Source organism: Antennarius striatus, chromosome 13 (assembly GCF_040054535.1).
Source record: "Antennarius striatus isolate MH-2024 chromosome 13, ASM4005453v1, whole genome shotgun sequence".
Taxonomy (NCBI): Eukaryota; Metazoa; Chordata; class Actinopteri; order Lophiiformes; family Antennariidae; genus Antennarius; species Antennarius striatus.
The window spans coordinates 21,793,769-21,815,539 of NC_090788.1; the positions used below are offsets into that span (position 1 = coordinate 21,793,769).

Below are 21,771 nucleotides of genomic sequence, written 5' to 3' on the forward strand. Positions count from 1 at the left end.
GGCTCCTGGAAAATTAAGCTCCAGTTTAAGTCTCCTATTTTAGTTTTTCATTTTACCTAAAAACACTAATGGAGTATGATCAGCCTGTACAATAAGAAGTATCTGCTCTGCACAAACATCAATATATTGTAATTGTTCACACAATATATTCCTCAAAAAGGAATTTACTTTTCCTTCAGTAAATACTTCAATTTGAGGTTTATTTCCATTAAACGCTAAAAACATTCATCATCCCCACAATAGCAAGAGAAAAACAACAATTAACTTATTTAAAAGATGTTTTATTGTAAGTTTACAATATTCATTCCTGTCATTATGTTCAGTCTCTGTCCCCCCACCCCGAGAAATGGAGTCAACATGTGAGTCATTTTCAAAATAAAGAGCAGTGACACTAATGCACCCCCTCTCTGAATGTTAGCAGCCTGAGACACTAAAACACGTATGACACTGTCAACAGAACACGTTCAAGGCTGAACTGCAGGATTTATTTCAGTTCATCCTGCAGCAGAAAGACGACACAAAGAATGAAATTATCACAAAGGGAAACTCAGTTCTTCAGACACAAGGAGCACCTGAGCAGCCAATCAGCAGCGCTCAGAATCACATGACAGACAAAAGCAAATGTGTGTCTCATTATCACGACAGGTAATCAAAGTTCACTGCCAATCAAAAATAAAGAATCAAAATCAACTTCAGGAATTCTCAAACCTTTTTTCCATTTTTCTCCAAATAAAACAAATTACATCATGTGTGAGAATTAAAAAGAAATCATCCCATCCCTGATGACAGAACAGTCCTCACACACACACATTATTTACTGCTTCAGTAAACATGTCATGATGACAGGTCACCTCTGAACAACACGCCTGAAAACTCCACTAAAGGAAAACATGAAGTCAAAATCTCTTGGGTCAAACAGAACCGTCTCTGCTCCACATCAGCAGGGGTTCATTCACACAAACAGATGCAGTCCTGACTGTAACAGTCCTGTGACTGTAACAGTCCTGTGACTGTAACAGTCCTGTGACTGTAACAGTCCTGTGACTGTAACAGTCCTGACTGTAACAGTCCTGTGACTGTAAAAGTCCTGTGACTGTTAGTCCTGTGACTGTTACAGTCACAGGACTGTAACAGTCCTGACTGTAACAGTCCTGTGACTGTAAAAGTCCTGTGACTGTTACAGTCCTGTGACTGTTAGTCACAGGACTGTAACAGTCCTGACTGTAACAGTCCTGACTGTAACAGTCCTGACTGTAACAGTCCTGACTGTAACAGTCCTGTTACAGTCCTGTTACACCACTGTCACAGTCCTGTTACAGTCAGGACTGTGACAGTCCTGACTGTAACAGTCCTGACTGTGACAGTCCTGACTGTAACAGTCCTGACTGTAACAGTCCTGACTGTAACAGTCCTGACTGTAACAGTCAGGACTGTTACAGTCCTGTCATTCATTCCTGTTGTTTTGGTGTTTTTGTGCCCGTCGTTTGTAGAATCCACAAAACAGAAGTGATGAAGGAAACGGGACGAGATGAGTGGTCTTTAATGGTTTCAAACAGCCTCCAGGAGCTCAAAAAACAAAAGAAAGGAGTGAGGAGGACGTGAACATTTACACACTGTCAATAAATAGTGATGTTCTCTCGCGGGTCCTGCTGTTATAACTCGTCTCCTCTGTGGTTCTCAGGCTGGGTCTCTGTCGGTTCTGGAATGAGGGCAGAGAGCAAACGATGAAAACTACACCAGGTTTAGTGGAAAACATCCCTCCACTCAGGTGGAAGGTGAGCCAAAGGTGTTGCTATGGTAACTGTCAGCTGAGGGTCAGTCCCTACCATTTAAAGGCTGGGCTGGAAGCACAGACCTGAACGACTCGTCATGTCTGATGTTAGGAATGATTTTATTTCTCATTTTAAAAGGAATTTACAATATTTTTTTAAATGTTAAATTCTATTTAGCACTTTGTCAACCCCCCGTTTGAAATCTGAAAGGCCTCTGGGTTCATACACTGGTGTACACACCTGAACCATTAGACAGCCCATAATAATGCTGGTGACACATGATGACCATTCAGGCAAAAAGGAACACGTGTCTTCAACGACCTGAACCACCCAAAGTTCTTCTGACTCACCTGTTCAGGTGTGACCTGACCCGGTCTTGTGTCAGTTAGATGGTACTAAAGACGCCCCCTGGTGGACAGGTGAAACATTCACTCTAAACACAATGTTTCACATTAACCCCGCAGGGCTTCAGGTGTGTTTCAGCACCGATTAGACGAGGACTGATTTATCACAGAATGATAAAAACATGAAACACGTTTGACATGAGATGATAATGAAACATTATCATCTCATGTTTTATTTTATAAAACATGGTGCGCCCCAGTTTTATAAAGTAAAACGGGCGCACCATGAAGGAGCTGCGCCACCCCCCCTCAACTGCATGCTTACAGGCCTGTGTGTGTGTGTGTGTGTGTGTGCGTGTGTGTGTGTGTGCTACAGTGGTTTAATCGTCTCCCTACAGGGATCAGTGAAATAAAATTCAAAATATAAATAAGTAAATGACCAGTTTAGACCAAGTGAACCCAGTCAGTGACCCCCCCACTCACACATGAGCACTACACACTGCAGCAGTGTGTGTAAATGTGTGTGTGTGTGTGTGTGTGTGTGTGTGTGATACTGGTCTATTACTGTTGTGATCCTTTGGTGATCCTGGTGTGATCGTGCTGTGATATTGTTGTGATACTGGTGTGATAGTGGTGTGATAGTGGTGTGATAGTGGTGTGATAGTGGTGTGATCCTGATGTGATACTGGTGTGATAGTGGTGTGATAGTGGTGTGATAGTGGTGTGATAGTGGTGTGATAGTGGTGTGATAGTGGTGTGATACTGGTGTGATAGTGGTGTGATACTGATGTGATACTGGTGTGATAGTGGTGTGATAGTGGTGTGATCCTGATGTGATACTGGTGTGATAGTGGTGTGATAGTGGTGTGATAGTGGTGTGATATTGTTGTGATACTGGTGTGATAGTGGTGTGATAGTGGTGTGATAGTGGTGTGATAGTGGTGTGATATTGGTGTGATACTGGTGTGATCCTGGTGTGATCGTGCTGTGATATTGTTGTGATACTGGTGTGATAGTGGTGTGATACTGGTGTGATACTGGTGTGATACTGGTGTGATCGTGCTGTGATATTGTTGTGATACTGGTGTGATAGTGGTGTGATCCTGATGTGATACTGGTGTGATTCTGGTGAGTTTGTTCAGTGAATTCAGGTCTGATCTCAGCTCATCTCAGTGGCTACAGGAACGGCAGACCAACCTGTTTCTTCTTCTGCCGGCTGTGATTGGCTGTGTGAATCTGTGTGTGTGCTGGTGTCACCAGTGGGCGGGGCTTCACCTGGCTGCACGTCCTCTGGTTTTTCTGTATTGAAATAAAAACACACGGGTTATTTCAGCCTGATGATGCAGGATATCAAACCAGGTGGGGGCAGCACTGACCAGTGGGCGTGTCCGTGCTGTCCTCTGGGGGGGGGATGACCTTCTCCTCTGTCGTGCTGTTGCCCTCGTTGCTTTTATCTGCCCCGGTGCCGTTCTTGGCCCGGGCCTTGGGCTTGGTGAACTTGGCCTTGTTGAGCAGGTAGTTGACCTCCCGGTCCAGCAGAGCCAGCTTGGCCTCGATGTCTTTGGACAGCAGGACGGGGCGCTCCGTGGGGGGGCGCTTCTCCTGTTCTGCCACCGTGTCGTTCTTCCACACCTGGGGGGTTTAAAAGTGAAACTTAAAGCTTATTCATGATTTAAGATGCACAGTTTCAATAGATCACAGATTTTTAGTAGGTAGTCATGTGATACCGTACCAACATGCTATTGGCCGACAGCATCTGTGTGTGTGCTGTGTTCAGACCCACAGAACACTGCACACACACAAGAAACACTTCTCTTTAACACAAAGGTGTTTTAAACAGTCGATCAGAGTGTGTGTAAGGTTAGCTTCCATCCTTTCAGGTGTGTTAGAGTTAGTGAACATCACCATGTAGTCACGAGGCTCTGGCTCTGACGTTCATTATTTTTTTACACTATGAATTAAACCCACCATTGTCTCATTGATCACTTTTTCTAACACATTCATTTCCACTTCAGTGAAGATCTGGTCGTCCTCTGGGATCAGTCTGGCGCTCCTGTGAGAGAAGAAAGACCCTTAACCAATAGAAACGCTGCTTGTGTTCTCATCTGTGTGTGTGTGTGTGTGTGTGTGTGTGTGTGTGTGTGTGTGTGTGTGTCTGTGACCTCAGGAAGAAGCTGGAGGTGTTCAGCATGCTGTCCAGAGCAGCCAGGCGGTCGGGCCAGCGGCGTCGCTCCTCCACCCTGAAGAACATGTCCCTACAGAGGCTCCTGAGCTGGGACAGCTTCTCCCGGAGCTGCTGGGTGGGGGCGGCGTAGCCGTCCTCGTCCATCCACTCCGACACCTCCCTCAGCCTGGAGGAGATCTGCTCCTTCTCCTCCTCCGACACCACCAGCTGGTAGTCCTGCTGCTCCAGTTTGTCCTGAAACGTCACAAAGACTGAAGGTCTGGAGGAACACGTGTGTCAGCAGAAACACGCGTGTGGTTATAGTTAATCCTGTAGAGACGTATGATTAATGCTGGTTTTATTCCTGCCACCTGCTGTAGCTCCTGTGTCTGTTCTGTCACCTGTGTCTGTTCTTTCACCTGTGTCTGTTCTGTCACCTGTGTCTCTTCTCTCACCTGTGTCTGTTCTTTCACCTGTGTCTCTTCTCTCACCTGTGTCTCTTCTCTCACCTGTGTCTGTTCTGTCACCTGTTTCTCTTCTCTCACCTGTGTCTCTTCTCTCACCTGTGTCTCTTCTCTCACCTGTGTCTCAAACACAAAGGCCTCCAGCGTGTTCAGGGTCTTCTCCCTCTCCTGCTTGGCGAGGTCTCTGTCTGTCAGGTCCTGCAGCCTGAAGGGGTTAAACAGGTCAGACAACAGAACCACTGGTCTGATGAACATCTGGAGGGACGTCAGGTCTCTGATTACTTCTTCTTGGAGGAGACCAGGTCGTCTGCAGTGAGGTCCAAGACGTCGTTGATGATCAGCTCCACCGTGATTTCCTCTGAGATCTTACTCTTCTTCTTTGGTTTTGGTTTTTCCACAACCTTCTCTGTTTCAGCAGCTCCAGATTTATCTCCATTGGTGTCCTCCTGAGCAGCAGAAACATGGAGCAGGTGTGAACACGTTCACCTCTGATGCACACAGATGTTAACCAACTGTATTATTACAACACTCCAACCTTGTCTTCAGCTTTGACCTCAGGCTTCTCAGCCTCCTGGCTTTTCTCCTCTTCACTTCTCTCTGAATTGTCCTCCTTGTCCTGGGGGGCTTCATTGGTCAGGGCATCTTCTTTCCGGTCTTCATCCTTGCCATCCTTTCCAGACTCTGGAGGAACCTCCTCTTCATCCTGGAGACCAAACATCAGGAAGCAGAGTTCCAGAAAGGCTTTAAGGAGTGGATGAGCTCTGGATAAATGAGCTTCATGTCAGCAGACCGGAGTACCTGCACAGGTTCTGTTACGTTTAGGGCAGGTTCTGAAGACCCCCCTCCAAACAAGGTGGAGATGGTGTTCCCCAGTTCTGAAAGACAAGAGTCATTAATATGAACCCACGGGATAAAACCTTCCTGGTGAGATTGACCTCTGATGAAATAAAAACTAGATTTACAGAAAGAATCCCCTCAGCCATGGAGTCAGTGTGACCCCTGACCCCTACACTAGTACGAGAATAAGTAGTGAATTTCTCACAGGCAGTGTGACAGACATCTAAAAAAAACTCCAGGTGAAATAACTCTGTTAAAACAAATCACAAAGACGTCAGAGACTACAACATCCTGCGACTCACCCTGACCTACTGCCAGGGTGGGTCAGGGTACCAGGAAGTAGTACCTGACCTAGTGCACAGCTTTGACCTTTCAGGGTAGGTCAAAGGCAGCGACTTCACAGACAAAAGAACCCTGATGGTACGAATAAAAGACGGCAGAGACCTTCAGTAGAACCTACTAGTTAGTGTGGATTACTAACTAGTAATCCACACTTGTAAACCTACTAGTTAGTGTGGATTCCTCTTCTTTCTCCTCTTCAACGGTTTCAAAGACAGATTCCACCTGAGAATGGAAATCATTTCATGAAAATGTGACTGATAGAAGTGACCACTCAGTTTGCTCTCTCATATTTCCTGAGAGTGTTTAAATTAATAGATATTTCATCCTCCACAACCCACAGGTTACCTGATCAGGGGACTCAGTTCCATCAGCATGACTAATATTTACTGTTAGTAATAAATACACAGAGTTACCACTGCTGCTGTCATAAGAGAAATCTATTGAAACTACAAATAAATGTTAACATCTATGTTTGTTACCTTCCAGTGTGTAACAGTCATGAGCAGTTATGTGTGACAAACACCTGCCATTTAAAACAACTAATATTTATCATTTAGGATGTCGGGTCCTTTCCTGTCAGCAGCCTCCAGTCCAGGTAATCAAAGCAAAGTCAAGTCACATTTGTAGCTATAGGTCAACTGAGGTGACTCAGGTCACGTGACTTGAGTCACCTAGTTTCCCTTCAATGTGAAACTGGGGGTAAAGAGCCTCACTGACCCGGTCCAGCAGCAGCAGTCCACTTTCATCCATGTTGAAATGAGCCTTGATGCCTTTAGACTCAGCGTCTGTGTGTTTCTGGAAGCTGCTGCCGACCCCAGACAGTTTGACCGTGGTCAGATTCAGAGAGCCAAACATCCTGTGGAACATCCCAGGAGGAGACAGAGCATGGCCACGTTAGGGAACGCAATGACGTGTTGAAAACAGATTCTGGAAGAGATCAGACTTGTCACTGCTAGCCTATTGATTGACTATCAATCCATAAATTACATTAATATTGCTGTTGTATTTAGTGCTGCTTCTGTGCAGATAAAGGATTCCTCCAGTATGACGTAAAACGTGTGATGATGAGTAACCTGATGTCGTCCGGACTCAGGAAGCTGAGGTCGCCGTAGTTGATGTCAAAAGCAAAGTCAGTGTTATAGCGGTTAAAGGTGATGACTTTGCGTTGGGGGTAGGGCGCCATCCTCTGGAACAAAACACGTTTGTTGTGTTTTATGGTTTTGGTGCCGTCTTCTTCCGTCTCACGGGTGAACTCCACCTGATGGGAATAACATGGGCTGGCATTAACATGGCTTCGTGCTGGTTCCTGTCCCACTTTCCTCTAGAGCAGCAGTTCCCAAACTTTTCAGGCCGTGCACCCACTTCTACCTCCCGACTTAGCTGACGCACCCCAATGCCCGAAACATGAAAAAAAAGAAAGAGAAGGGGTAGTCTTTGTAGCCATATAGGTATCACGTCTAATAATATCGGCTCCTGTTAACAGAATAGATTGATCAATAATGGGCCTAATGATCTCTGACTTTAGAAACGGTGGGGAGAATAATAGTAACAATATAAAAATGACAATAATAATATTTTAAGTCAAAATGGTCGCCGAGCGAGGAGACTACAGATGAGTGATGAACAGCAGTTATTACTATGTAACAAATAGGCCTATTCAACAAACTAACAGTTATTAAATGCTAACAAACATGCTACTCCGCCACAAAGAATCAAAATAACATAGGCCCAAGTTCAACACCATGTTTTCTCTTTCGAGTACGAGTCTCATTGTGTTCTTTACCCCCTTCTCCCGATGAAGTGTCCGGGTGAGTTTTCTGTGTTCTGTGCTCCTCGTTTTCAGTTTCCCTGTCTCGTCATCATCACTCTCTGTTTCCTGCTGGGTTTCTTCATCCTGGTAGACCTCACAGCTCTCAGTTGGGCCAAAGTATCCTGTCCTCTTTCATTTCTCCAGATTTAGTACCGGACAGACTTCCCGTTTTCAACCAGTTATGCATTTCGGCATATTAGTGTTGTTGCTATCACAACAAGCTAGCACGTAGCTAGGAGAAAGCCAAGTGCATTTTGGGTTGTTTTTTTTTATTTAAAATTTTCCCAAAACGTTTTTTAATTGAAAATTACAAATGATTTACGTGACTGAATTTAATTATTTAAACTGTTAATCCTCCATTAAAAAGTGTTTAAATTATTTAATTATTTATGTATTTCAAGGTGCTCAGCTGCCATTACACACGCGCACCCCCTAGCGGCAGCTCGCGCACCACAGGGGGTGCACGCACCACAATTTGGGAATCCCTGCTCTAGAGTGTAGAAATGGGAGATGTGGAGTGAAGCTGCCATCAGTCTCCTCTCTGCTCACCAAGCAGAGGTGACTTCCTGGAGGCGTGTCATTTATTTAATAAGGCGTGACAAACTCCACCCACCTGGATGGGGAAGACGGCGGCTTCTCTGATGAAGAAGGGTTTGACCTTGAAGGCCTTGCTGAGGGTGGCAGCCTGGTAGACGGCGCCCATGGCAGCAGCCTCATCTGCATTGATGTTCTTCCCCAACTCCTCCCTGCACAGAGGAGGACACAGGTCTAACTGCATGCATCCAATGTCCAGGAGAACCTTCTGGATGTCACATGACTGATGGAACACATGTGAAGGTGCAGCAGTTATGATCATTTGACTCCATTTTGCCGTCAGAGTGGGGGGGACTTACTTCCCGACAGCTTTGAGCAGCACCTCCTGGACTTTAGGAACGCGGGTGGATCCACCAACCAAAATCACCTGCTCGATTTCATCCTGTTGGCAGAGATTGGAGAACTCAGCCTCAATGCAGTAAAACCACCATTCAAACTACAACGGTGTATTGCCCCTGATGTTGCATGTTAGTGACTCCCCATCACCAGTGGATCAAGTGGGCTGAAATAATGAGCTAATATTCCTCCAGTCTTTCATCCATGGCCACGATTTAGGGTTGATACCATCTATGGAGTCAAACCAGTCTCTGCAGTCGCTCATGGATCTGTGAACCGCACCATCCTTTGAAGCAAAGCCCGTGCTCAACCACTGTTTGTCATGTTTTACAAATCAATGACATTTTTGTAAGTTCAGGAGTATCGTTGGAGGTGAATGCTACCAGTGTGCTAGCTCACTGTCTGGAACACTGACCAGCTTCATTTCAGCAGCGGTGAGGGCATCCTGCACTGGACGAGGAACCGTCTCAAAGAGATCAGCACACAGCTCCTCAAACTGACTCCTGGTCACCTTCGCCTTAAAGTCGATGTCATCCATCAAATTTTCCACCTGCAATGAAACAACCTGCATTATAACTACATCCAGCATGATCTGGACACTGCTCTACGTCAGTGGGGGGTTTTCTCAGACACGTTAAGAGACTGAGGAGGCTGTGGTGGAGAGGAGGACTCTGAACAAACTGTTGTCCATCATGGAGAACCCCGGTCACCCTCTCCACCACACTGGACAGACAGAGGAGCTCCTTCTCTGATAGACTGCTACAGCTCCACTGTCCAAGGGACAGGAAGTCCTTCCACGGGTACAGGAAGTCCTTCCACAGGTACGGGAAGTCATTCCACAGATACAGGAAGTCATTCCACAGATACAGGAAGTCATTCCACAGGTACAGGAAGTCATTCCACAGGTACAGGAAGTCATTCCACAGGTACAGGAAGTCATTCCACGGATACAGGAAGTCATTCCACAGGTACAGGAAGTCATTCCACAGGTACAGGAAGTCATTCCACAGGTACAGGAAGTCATTCCACGGATACAGGAAGTCATTCCACAGATACAGGAAGTCATTCCACAGGTACAGGAAGTCATTCCACGGATACAGGAAGTCATTCCACAGATACAGGAAGTCATTCCACAGGTACAGGAAGTCATTCCACAGGTACAGGAAGTCATTCCACAGGTACAGGAAGTCTTTTCACAGGTACTGGAAGTCATTCCACAGATACAGGAAGTCATTCCACTGATACAGGAAGTTCCTGCCAAAGCCATCAGTCTGGACAACAGCTCTAACATCTCAGACAGAGTTCACCACAGTCTGACGCATAGAAATGGTTTATGATGAAGTCCTGTGTATTCCCTTTTCTATATCTATCAGGAACTTCTATCTCCACATTTCACTGTACATACTGCTTTTATATTTGTAATGTTTATACGATGGTATTTTTCTTAATATCTTAAAAATGAACCTTTCCTCTCATGTCTATTGTTCCTCAGCGTCTATTCTCTGTCTGATTCCTCTTTCTCATACTGTTTCTGAATGTCTGAAAGCTGCTGCAACTTGTGGATTTCCCAGTTTGGGATCATGACAGCTCATCTGTCTAAACTGCCGAATTTTCTCTAATTTTTTTAGGGCTTCTTGTTTTTACATTATTGAATTTTTTTTCAGAGATTCACAGAATTGCATTTTAAGACTCATTCCAAGCGCTGCAGGTGTTCCAACAGTACTGTGTGATCCACAAGCAGCAAGACATAGTACTGTTTGTCCAGAAACCTGAAGGGTTCAGGTCTCTGGACTAGAAGACGTGAAAATCTGAGGCCTGACATCCTGCCCCCACTTCATCAGCTGGAGCAAAACTTTACACTTTAGACACTGACTCTATCTGGCCTATCAGCCTCTCTCTCTGTCTCTGTCCCCATTGTATTTCCTTTCCACCCTACCAGTCAAGGTGGATGACCACTTTACAGAGTCTGGGTCCTGCCTGGAGTGTCTTCCTCAATGAGGAAGTTTTTCCCTGGTGCTGTCTCTCTAGAGGGTTGCTGGGTTTTTCTGTCTGTTAAAGCGCTTTGAAACATCTGCTGATGTGATTAAGCGCTTTATAAATAAAGGTTGATTGATTGACTTACCTGGGCCATGAAGTCCACATTTGCACTAAGCACTGTTTTGAGTCTCTGGGCTTCCTTGAGGAGCTTGGCCATGGCCCGGTGGTTCTCTCTCACATCTTTCTTACTCTTCTTCTGCTCATTGAACAATTTGGCCAGGTGGTCACGAAGTCGCAGGTCCATCTCAAAGCCCCCTAACCCACGGTCAAACCTGCAGCCAGAGGAGGAGGACGACAGATTGAGGACCTCATTAATGATGAAAAGCAGAGGAATTCATCAGTTTTACATTCAATGACAAATCAGTATCAACAAACCTCTCCAATCCCTTCTCAGTGGACATGAACTTAACTCATAATTCAGGAAACACTGAGGAATAAAAACTTATGCTGACTGCTTTGCTTTGACACCAACTGTACTGAACTGGCCCAGCAGACAGGACTCACTGCCATCAGTAACTACATATTATTTAAGCACTGACATCAGAATGTTCTCGTGTGCAAGTCACATGACAGGAAATGAGATGAATGATGTGGTACACGTAGATTTGTTCTGTTAGATGAGAATTATAATTTATTACTGTAAATTTATTGAATAGCACTCCGCACATAGCTGGTGAAATTCTGTCTTTATTAATATTTGGTTTATTGAATGGAAGATCTTCTCCAAGGAACCATCACCTTAACGTGGTGGAGAGGTTTGTGTGCCCTAAGGATCCTGGGAGCTATGTTGTCGGGAGTCTTGTACTCCTGGTAGGGTCACCCAAGGCAAACAGGTCTCAGGTGAAGGGCCAGACAAAGAATGGTTCAAATATCCCATGAAAAACGGAAAAGGGAAAACTGTGACCCTGCCCGGAGGAAGCCCGGGGCCCACGTCTGGAGCCAGGCCTGGACGGAGGGCCCGTCAGCGAGCGCCTGGTGGCCGGGTCTGCCACGGGGCCCGGCCGGGCTTAGCCCGAAAAGGCAACGTGGATTCTTCCCACCCCTGTGGACCCACCACCCGCAGGGCAGACCGATGGGGTCGGGTGCGCTGCCATATGGGTGGCAGTGACGACAGGGGGTCACGACGGACCACACCCGGGCGGCAGAAGTTGGCTTTGGGGACGTGGAATGTCACCTCACTGGCGGGGAAGGAGCCGGAACTTGTGTTGGAGGTGGAGCGCTACCAGTTGGATCTGGTGGGGCTTACCTCCACGCATAGCCTCGGTTCTGGATCCAAACTCCTGGATAGGGGTTGGACCTTGTTTTACTCCGGAGTTGCGTCAGGCGTGAGGCGCAGGGCGGGTGTGGGGATACTCACAAGCCCCCGGCTGAGCGCCGCTGTGTTGGAGTTTACCCCGGTGGATGAGAGGGTCGCTTCCCTACGCCTTAAGGCTGTGGGGGGGAAAACTCTGACTGTTGTTTGTGCATATGCACCAAATATCAGTTCAGAGTATTCGGCCTTCTTGGGGTCCCTAAATGGGGTCCTTGAAGGGATCCCTGCAGGGGACTCCATTGTTCTCCTGGGGGACTTCAACGCACACGTCGGCAATGATGGAGACACTTGGAGGGGCGTGATTGGGAGGAATGGCCTCCCTGATCTGAACCCGAGCGGTGTTATGTTACTGGACTTCTGTGCTAGTCACGGATTGTTCATAACTAACACCATGTTCGAACACAAGGATGCTCATAAGTGTACCTGGTACCAGAGCACCCTGGGTCGGAGGTCAATGATTGATCTTGTGATCGTATCATCTGATCTTCGACCGTGTGTTTTGGACACTCGGGTGAAGAGAGGGGCAGAGCTGTCAACTGATCACCACCTGGTGGTGAGTTGGGTCCGTTGGCGGAGGAAACCTTTGGATAGACCTGGTAAGCCCAAACGAGTAGTGCGGGTGAACTGGGAACGTCTGGAGGAGGACTCTGTCCGTGAGGCCTTCAATTCACACCTCCGAAGGAGCTTCTCGTGCATCCCTGTGGAGGCTGGGGGCATTGAACCTGAATGGTCGATGTTCAAAGCTTCCATTGCTGAAGCTGCAGCTGAGAGCTGTGGTCTCAAGGTCTTGGGTGCCTCAAGGGGCGGTAACCCTCGAACACCGTGGTGGACCCCGGTGGTCAGGGAAGCCGTCCGACTGAAGAAGGAGGCCTTCAGGGGCATGTTGTCCCTGGGGACTCCTGAAGCAGTTGCAGGGTACCGACAGGCCAAAAGGACTGCAGCCTCGGCTGTGATGGAGGCAAAACAGAGGGTGTGGGAGGAGTTCGGAGAGGCCATGGAGAAGGACTATCGGACGGCACCAAAGTTGTTCTGGAGGACTGTCCGACACCTCAGGAGGGGGAAACGGGGAACCATCCAAGCTGTATACAGCAAAGATGGGACACTGTTGACCTCGACTGAGGAGGTTGTCGGTCGGTGGAAGGAACACTTTGAGGAACTCCTGAATCCAACTACCCCAAATGGCCCGTCCTCTGTTGCAGAGGCAGAGCTGGAGGATGATGGGGGATCAGAGTCAATCTCTCGGGGCGAAGTCACCGAGGTAGTTAAACAACTGCACGGTGGCAAAGCCCCGGGTATTGATGAGATTCGCCCGGAAATGCTGAAGGCTCTGGGTGTTGAGGGGCTGTCGTGGATGACACGCCTCTTTAACATTGCGTGGAAATCTGGGACAGTGCCGAAAGAGTGGCAGACTGGGGTGGTGGTTCCTCTTTTTAAAAAGGGGGACCAGAGGGTGTGTGCCAATTACAGGGGCATCACACTCCTCAGCCTCCCTGGGAAAGTTTACTCCAAGGTGCTGGAAAGGAGGGTCCGGCCGATTGTCGAGCCTCAGATTGAGGAGGAACAATGTGGGTTCCATCCTGGTCGTGGAACAACGGACCAGCTTTTTACTCTCACAGGGATCCTAGAGGGGGCTTGGGAGTATGCCCATCCAGTCTACATGTGTTTTGTAGACTTGGAGAAGGCATATGATCGTGTCCCCAGGGATATACTGTGGGAAATACTGCGGGAGTATGGAGTGAGGGGGCCTCTTCTCAGGGCCATCCAATCCCTGTACGCCCAAAGTGAGAGCTGTGTTCGGGTTCTCGGCAGTAAGTCGGACTTGTTCCGAGTAGCTGTTGGCCTTCGCCAGGGCTGCGCTTTATCACCAATTCTGTTTGTGATTTTCATGGACAGGATATCGAGGCGTAGTCGTGGTGAGGAGGCTTTACAGTTTGGTGGCCTGAGGATTGCATCACTGCTTTTTGCAGATGATGTGGTCCTGTTTGCGTCATCAGCCTGTGACCTGCAGCGCTCACTGGTCCGGTTTGCAGCCGAGTGTGAAGCGGCGGGGATGAGGATCAGCACCTCCAAATCTGAGGCCATGGTCCTCAGCAGGAAACCGGTGGAATGCCTTCTCCAAGTGGGGAATGAGGTCCTTCCACAAGTGAAGGAGTTTAAGTATCTTGGGGTCCTGTTCACGAGTGAGGGAACAATGGAACGTGAGATTGGACGGAGAATTGGGGCAGCAGGAGCGGTATTGCAGTCGCTTTACCGCACTGTTGTCACAAAGAGGGAGCTAAGCCGAGAGGCAAAGCTCTCCATCTACCGTTCAATCTTCGTTCCTACCCTCACCTATGGTCATGAGCGATGGGTCATGACCGAAAGAACGAGATCGCGGATACAAGCGGCTGAAATGGGCTTTCTCAGGCGGATAGCTGGTGTCTCCCTTAGAGATAAGGTGAGAAACACTGCTGTTCGCGAGGGGCTCAGAGTAGAGCCGCTGCTCCTTCGCGTGGAAAGGAGTCAGTTGAGGTGGTTTGGGCATCTGGTGCGGATGCCTCTGGGACGCCTCCCTAGGGAGGTGTTTCTGGCACGTCCAGCTGGGAGGAGACCTCGGGGCAGACCCAGGACCAGGTGGAGGGATTATATCTCAACACTGGCCTGGGAACGCCTTGGGATCCCCCAGTCAGAGCTGGTGGATGTGGCCCGGGAAAGGGAAGTTTGGGGCTCCCTGTTGAAGCTGCTGCCCCCGCGACCCGATTCCGGATAAGCGGTGGAAGATGGATGGATGGATGGATGAATGGAAGATCTTTTTTTAATTATAAATGGAAGCGCAAAAGAAAAATAATGAGTAAAAACAAACTATATAAATAATGTACACAGATTTATTATTAAAGGTCATGTGTTCAAGTAATTCAGTCCTATTTTTGATATATTGTCATTATAAAAATATAAATGTAAATATACTGTGAATTTGGTTTTTCTGTTGGTGAGACAGAAGATGTCATTTCCTAAACCAAAAACAATTTAATTGTTTGATGGAAAAAAAATTAAGAACTGCTCACTCAGACCTGTGAACCGAGTCTACACACAGCTGTAGACCGCTGGACCCGGATGCTGAGGACCAAACATCCTCCACTCAGGAGGGGGGGTCTGGTTGTTCACACATGTTTTGTTGGTGAGCATTAGTTCCTATACATTTACACGTCAGTGACCCCTTGACCTCACCCGACTCCTCTGATCTGCAGCTGGGGCTGGGTACCAGAGTCCTTGGTTTTGACCGTCTGATAGGACACGATGGTGGCCGTCGTGCTGCCTGAGCCCATGTCATAAAACATCACGTTCTGGAAGGGAAGAAAGTCAAACTTTATTCAATCTATATTCCATCATTAAGCCTGTTATCAGGTACAGTCACATTATATATATATATATATATATATATATATACATACAAAAAATTAGATAGATACTATATATATATATATATATATATATATATATATATATATATATATATGTATATATATATATATATATATAACAGTTCTATATTAACAAGAAAGAAAATTAACTTTAATCAGTCAGTAAAGCATTAAATTGAGACTCCTCTTTCTCAAACACTCAAACACACACACACACACACACACACACCTGAGGTGTGTTGGTGATGTCTTTCCTCCTGAACACTCCGTAGTTCAGGGCCACGGCCGTGTTGTCGTTGATGAGCTGAAGGACCTTCAGACCTGCCATGTGTGCAGCCTGCAGGACTGCCCGGCGCTCTGCCTGGTTGAAAAATGCGGGGACGGTGATGACGGCGTCTTTGATTGGTTGTTCTGGGCGTTGGAGAAATAAGAAGCAGAAGATGAAGACGTGAGGAGCTGGTCATAGATGAACGTGTTGGACATCACCCCCCCCACAGACAGGCTAACCTGCAAAGTCCTGAGCCAGTGAACGGGAGTAGTTGAGCACCATGCCGAGCAGCTCCTCTGGGGTGAACTGAAGGTCCCTGGAGGACACAAAAAATGACACACTAAAGCGTCTCCATCAGACCTCTTCTTTTCCTTTCGACTTTTCCCTTCAGGGGTCTCCACAGCCAATCAGTGTCCTCCATCTAGCCCTGTCTTCTGAATCCTCTTCTCTCACACCAACTACCTTCATGTCCTCTTTCACTACATCCATAAACCTCCTCTTTGGTCTTCCTCTAGGCCTCCTGCCTGGCAGTTCACAACTCAGCATCCTTCTACCAATATATTCACTATCTCTCCTCTGGACATGTCCAAACCATCTCAGTCTGGCCTCTCTGACTTTATCTCCAGAACCTCTAACATGTGCTGTCCCTCTGATGTACTCATTCCTGATCCTATCCATCCTGGTCACTCCCAGAGAGAACCTCAGCATCTTCATCTCTGCTACCTCCAGCTCTGTCTCCTGTCTTTTCCTCAGGGACACTGTCTCTAGACCAAACAACATGGCTGGTCTCACCACAGTTTTGTACACCTTTCCTTTCATTTTAGCTGAAACTCTTCTATCACACATCACACCTGACACTTTCCTCCACCCGTTCCATCCTGCCTGGACACGCTTCTTCACCTCTTTTCCACACTCTCCATTGCTCTGGGCTGTTGACCCTAAGTACTTCAAATCCTCCACCTTCTTGATCTCTTCTCCCTGTAACCTCACTCTTCCACTTGGGTCCCTCTCATTCACACACATGTACTCTGTCTTACTGCGGCTAACCTTCATTCCTCTCCTTTCCAGGACAAACCTCCACCTCTCTAGCTTCTCCTCCACCTGTTCCCTGCTCTCACTACAGATCACAATGTCATCTGCAAACATCATAGTCCCTGGAGATTCCTGTCTAACCTCGTCTGTCAGCCTGTCCATCACCATAGCAACAAGAAGGGGCTCAGAGCTGATCCCTGATGCAGTCCCACCTCCGACTTGAACTCCTCTGTCACACCTACACACACCTCACCACTGTCTTACAGTCCTCATACATGTCCTGCACCGCTCTAACATACTTCTCTGCAACTCTCTCCCATAACTTCATTGTATGGCTCATCAGCTTTATTCCTCTGTAGTTGCCACAACTCTTCACATCTCCCTTGTTCTTAAAAATGGGCACCAGCACACTTCTCCTCCATTCCTCAGGCATCTTCTCACTATCTAAGATCCTGTTGAACAACCCAGTCAGAAACTCTACTGCCACCTCTCCTAGACACTTCCAAACCTCTACAGGTATATCATCAGGACCGACTGCCTTTCCACTCTTCATCCTCTTCAATGCCCTCCTCACTTCATCCTGACTAATCTTTGCTACATCCTGGTCCACAACAGTCACCTCTTCTAGTCTTTGTTCTCTCTCATTTTCCACGTTCATCAACTCTTCAAAGTACTCTTTCCATCTTCCCATCACACCACTGGCACCTGTCAATAGACTTCCATCCCTATCCTTAATCAGAGCGTCTCCATCACTAGCGTGTGTAAATGACACACTAGAGATGACTGTTAGAGCGATCTGAGTCACATGGCACCAGACTGATGACGGCGCTGAGGGCAGGGTGAAGCTCACTCTGAGTTGCTGAAGTATGCGGTGCCTCTGAGGGCGTCGGCCTGCAGGCGGTGCTCCCTGAAGCTCCTCTGGTAGCGCTCCACCTGCACACTGTCATGCTTTTTGCCCAGAAGGTTTTGGAGGTGTCTGTAGACTGATTTGGGGTTCTTCACAGACTGGAATGGACAGAGACTCACCATTAATGGGACGTGTGGAGAACGTTTGTCGATGAAGTCCATGTCTGACGTCCATTAAACAGACAAAGATACTGAAGGACATCAGATGTGATTCTAGCTGAAAGCTGGTTTATTTTTAATTATTTTTTATCTTTATTTTCAGGAGGTCTCACCACTCCCAGGGCTCCATCACCAAACAGTCGTTCATTCTCCTTCAGACACACGGCGACGGGCGTTTTCCTCCGAGACTCCCTGGAGAAACAGATACGGTGATCAGTTCTGATCAATACTCGTCTAACTCTGAGCACGTGTGTGTTTTGGGTGTTTGTGTCCTTTAAAAGGTCCTGAATGCTCTCGGACATCTGGTGGACAAAGTCGTACCAAATGCAGGGGTTAGTGAACGAATCATCAGACAGCAGCTACTGAATCCGATAGGTCCAGACTCCAGTGTCTGGCCTTCAGTTGGTGATCAATACCGTAACGATTGGTTCAGTTGGGTTTGCTGCTGCTATGCCCCCTGGTGGATGGAGGACCCCTCCCATTGTCGGACCTCTCCTCAGGGATCAGGAGTTGCTCCACCTGAAGAACACCTGCGATCCTCCAGGAGGTTTTAACCCCCTGACTTGGATGGTTTTAACCATCGTGGCCCCACGGCCGTCGCTGTTACCCCTCACTGTTACCCTCAACCTCTGGTGAGTCAGGAGCCTCACTGGGATGGAGTGGTGACCTGAACCTGGACCTGGTCCCTCTGAGTCTTCCACCAGAACCAGTTCCACTTACTTGTTCAGAACGATCTCCATTGGCACCCCCGGCTTCACGATGGCGATCTTCATCCACTCACTCCCCAGGTCCACCGACATGACGGCCACACACACTGCAAACACACACATTAGGAGTCAGGCACCTGGGGGGCCCCCAGAGACGCTGAAGGGCCACAGAGGTCCTCATTGGTCCAGCTGATCAGTCTCACCAGGAGGGGTCATCTTACCTGTGGGGGTGGGCAACACCGCCAACACCAGGCAGAAGACAGCAGCCAGCAGTGCCTTCCTGCCCCCCATGATGAGCTGTGAACAAGAACACAGTCTTCATTTGTCCTGATGCCCCCCGACCCCCCCAACGTATCCGTTAGGATTAAGATTAGGATTAGCTAATGTAGGGAGATGAGGCTGAGGGAGATGAGGCTGAGGGAGATGAGGCTGAGGGAGATGAGGCTGAGGGAGATGAGGCTGAGGGAGATGAGGATGCAGATGATGGTGATGTGGTTGTAGCTGAGGATGAAACTGAAGAATGAAAAGAAACTAAAAGGACAAAGGACGAGGATGTGTATCTGTTCCCCCCCAGTGGAGATAGTACATCTTTATAAATGAGTTGAGAAAAACAACATTTGTAACCTGTTTTATATTATGTCTAAAGACGAGTAAAAACAGCAAAAACAATCTCAAAATTCATGCATGAACACAAAAATAAAGTAGAACATATTATAAGCAGTAATCCAGATTCAAACTTTATACGCAGTGATCCAGTTTCAGTATCTCATCTTGTGAGGTTTGCTCATCTCGTGAGGTTTTCTCATCTCGTGAGGTTTCTCATCTCGTGAGGTTTTCTCATCTCGTGAGGTTTCTCATCTCGTGAGGTTTTCTCATCTCGTGAGGTTTCTCATCTCGTGAGGTTTCTCATCTCATGAGGTTTTCTCATCTCGTGAGGTTTTCTCATCTCATGAGGTTTCTCATCTCATGAGGTTTTCTCATCTCATGAGGTTTCTCATCTCATGAGGTTTTCTCATCTTGTGAGGTTTTCTCATCTCGTGAGGTTTTCTCATCTCGTGAGGTTTTCTCATCTCATGAGGTTTTCTCATCTCGTGAGGTTTTCCCGCTGATCCCGCAGAGATGTGGACATTCTTCACACACGTGTCTTCAGTGGAGGATAAACCAACCATGATGTTTGAAGCTAACATGAATAAACTAAAGTTAACATGTGACACAGGAGAGTCACGTGTTCAACACCCAGAGGACAGCAGGACAGCAACATGAGGAGAACTTCCCTCCAAACTGGTTATGGTCTGGTTACTGGTTACCAGTCTGCTAACCCGACTGGGGGGGGGGGGGCATGTGGAATACCCCCAGACCCTTCAGAATAAAACCTGGTGCTGCTCTGACCGAACAATCCGTTCCGGACCGGTTCCGGTAACACCTGTGTTCCACCACCATCAGTGTTCCACACCGGAACCGAGCCTCCGCGGTGAACCGTGACTTACCGGCAGCAGTGGGACTGAAGCGGGACCGACAGACTGATGTCCACAAACGGAGAGTCGCTCCCGGCTTTGACTCACAGCCCGGTGCTTCTAACGTTAAATAGATCGTTAATTCCACTTCCCACCGGTTCTCTGTCAGTCAGGCCCGGAACGCGGCGTCTCCTCATTGGGTCCACCGACGCGCTGCTGGGGCAGCCCGACGCAAAGCCGGCGACGAGCACATCAACTGTTTCCGGTTAACTTTTCAGAATAAAACACCCCGAAGACAAGCAGCCGTCACGACACAATGGAACTTCAAACTTCAACCAAATATTTAAACCGGGAAAAAAAGAAAAGGATTATTGTTTCTTTAAAGACATTCATGAGTTTGGAGAGGATCCTTCTGAGTCAGTTATTTTAAACTCCTCTAATGTGAACAGACGAACAAACACCAAACAAACACCAGTCAGAAGCACCAGAACAGCTCGATAAAGGCTGTCATTTATCAGTGTCCGAAGTCGTGTGTGTATATATATGTATAAACTATATTTATTCTGTGTATACAGTGTAAATACAGTGTATATAAGTACAGTATATATACAGTATAATGTATACTATAGTTTCAATATGCACGCTCTTCTATTGAAACTACCCATCGACTTGTTTCCGTTTCCGGTAACTACTCTTGTCTTGACTACTAGTGCAACAACCGGTGTGATTGTCAATTCCGGCCCCGCCCACATCCCCTCACGCAGTCGGCCGTGATTGGTCCACGTGAGGTGGGTGACGTCGTACACCACTTCTGGCTTTTCCAATTGGTCCACGTCCAGACAGAGGTCACAGATGAAATGACGACATTTCCAGGTAAAGTGAGAAAACTAGAGCCTTAAAGATTTCACGAAATTATCCACGAAAACGATTAAACGGGTCCTGAGCAGGTCTTTGAACCAACCGTGTTATAACAGTATTATAACGTTTCCGATTTTACGTTCCTGAACCGGTTATAACAAAAATACACAGTAGTTCCCGAAGTGGTTAATAAGGATCCTTGTAAATAAAATAAGTAGGTAGTTTTATGAGTTTCAAACTGGAAATTAAAGCAGTTCGTTTACCTACTGTAGATGTTTGTCACCACAGTGAAGGAACAGCACTGATCCAGTGACAACAGGATGGAGAATCAGGAAGATGAAGCTGCTCCAGCTGATGATGCAACAGAGCTTCAAAGCTTCAAAGTTTCACAGCTTCAGAATTTCAGAGCAGAATCCGGGAACTGTGCTCTGAAACTGGCTGCAGCAAATGACTTCATGTCTGAATCAAACATTTCTTGCAGTGTTTACCTGTTTTGAATATGATGAGATGGGGACTGTCTTTTCCTTTATCGAGGGTGATATGCCTCCAAATAACAGTAACCAGTTATTCCCTTTCTCTTTTTGTACAAAAGTTTTGAGTAACTGATTCTATAAGCAGGTTGTTCTATAATAACCTGGTTTAAAACCAGCTGGTCAGAGCAGGTAAACCAGTCTGTAATCTGGTTCCACCCTGCAGCTTCCCTGACCCTCAGACCAATTTGTTCTACAAATCCATACATTAGTTGATCCTGCAAACATTGATGGCTTCACCTCCTTGGTCGAGGCAGTGATGTGTTCCCTGTCATGTGGTGGGTTTCCTCCCTCCACCAGAAACACATAGAGGTGAGTCGCTGTGACTCCACGGTATTAGTGAACGGTATGGTTGTCTTCCTGTGTTCAGCCCTTCTACAACACACTGAGTCAGAGGATGTGAACAGATGGACTGAAAGCGGAGCATTAAGTTATTGTGTGACA

General features: G+C 47.3%; 1 protein-coding gene across 3 annotated transcripts; it reads right to left on the minus strand.

Moving 5' to 3' along the window:
- Positions 1 to 265: 265 nt before the first annotated feature.
- On the minus strand, positions 266 to 21,120 carry hyou1 (hypoxia up-regulated 1). Of its 3 annotated transcripts, none has more exons than XM_068330373.1 (24): positions 21,061 to 21,120; positions 18,707 to 18,782; positions 18,499 to 18,592; positions 17,892 to 17,970; positions 17,564 to 17,718; positions 15,921 to 15,997; positions 15,643 to 15,824; positions 15,220 to 15,335; positions 10,786 to 10,972; positions 9,079 to 9,213; positions 8,627 to 8,709; positions 8,347 to 8,479; positions 6,997 to 7,181; positions 6,641 to 6,779; positions 6,088 to 6,145; positions 5,543 to 5,619; positions 5,280 to 5,447; positions 5,027 to 5,190; positions 4,862 to 4,949; positions 4,279 to 4,535; positions 4,085 to 4,169; positions 3,493 to 3,748; positions 3,314 to 3,415; positions 266 to 1,699 (listed from the first exon to the last, which is right to left on the minus strand). In XM_068330373.1, the coding sequence occupies exons 2-24, from the start codon at positions 18,774 to 18,776 to the stop codon at positions 1,653 to 1,655; spliced, it is 2,937 nt and encodes a 978-aa protein (XP_068186474.1). In that variant the 5' UTR covers positions 18,777 to 18,782; positions 21,061 to 21,120; the 3' UTR covers positions 266 to 1,652. The 3 variants fall into 3 exon arrangements, with proteins under 3 accessions (XP_068186474.1, XP_068186473.1, XP_068186475.1); XM_068330372.1 differs by lacking the exon at positions 21,061 to 21,120 and adding an exon at positions 19,973 to 20,173; XM_068330374.1 differs by lacking the exons at positions 266 to 1,699; positions 3,314 to 3,415; positions 3,493 to 3,748; positions 21,061 to 21,120 and adding an exon at positions 19,973 to 20,173 and having other exon boundaries at positions 4,087 to 4,535.
- Positions 21,121 to 21,771: the final 651 nt, after the last annotated feature.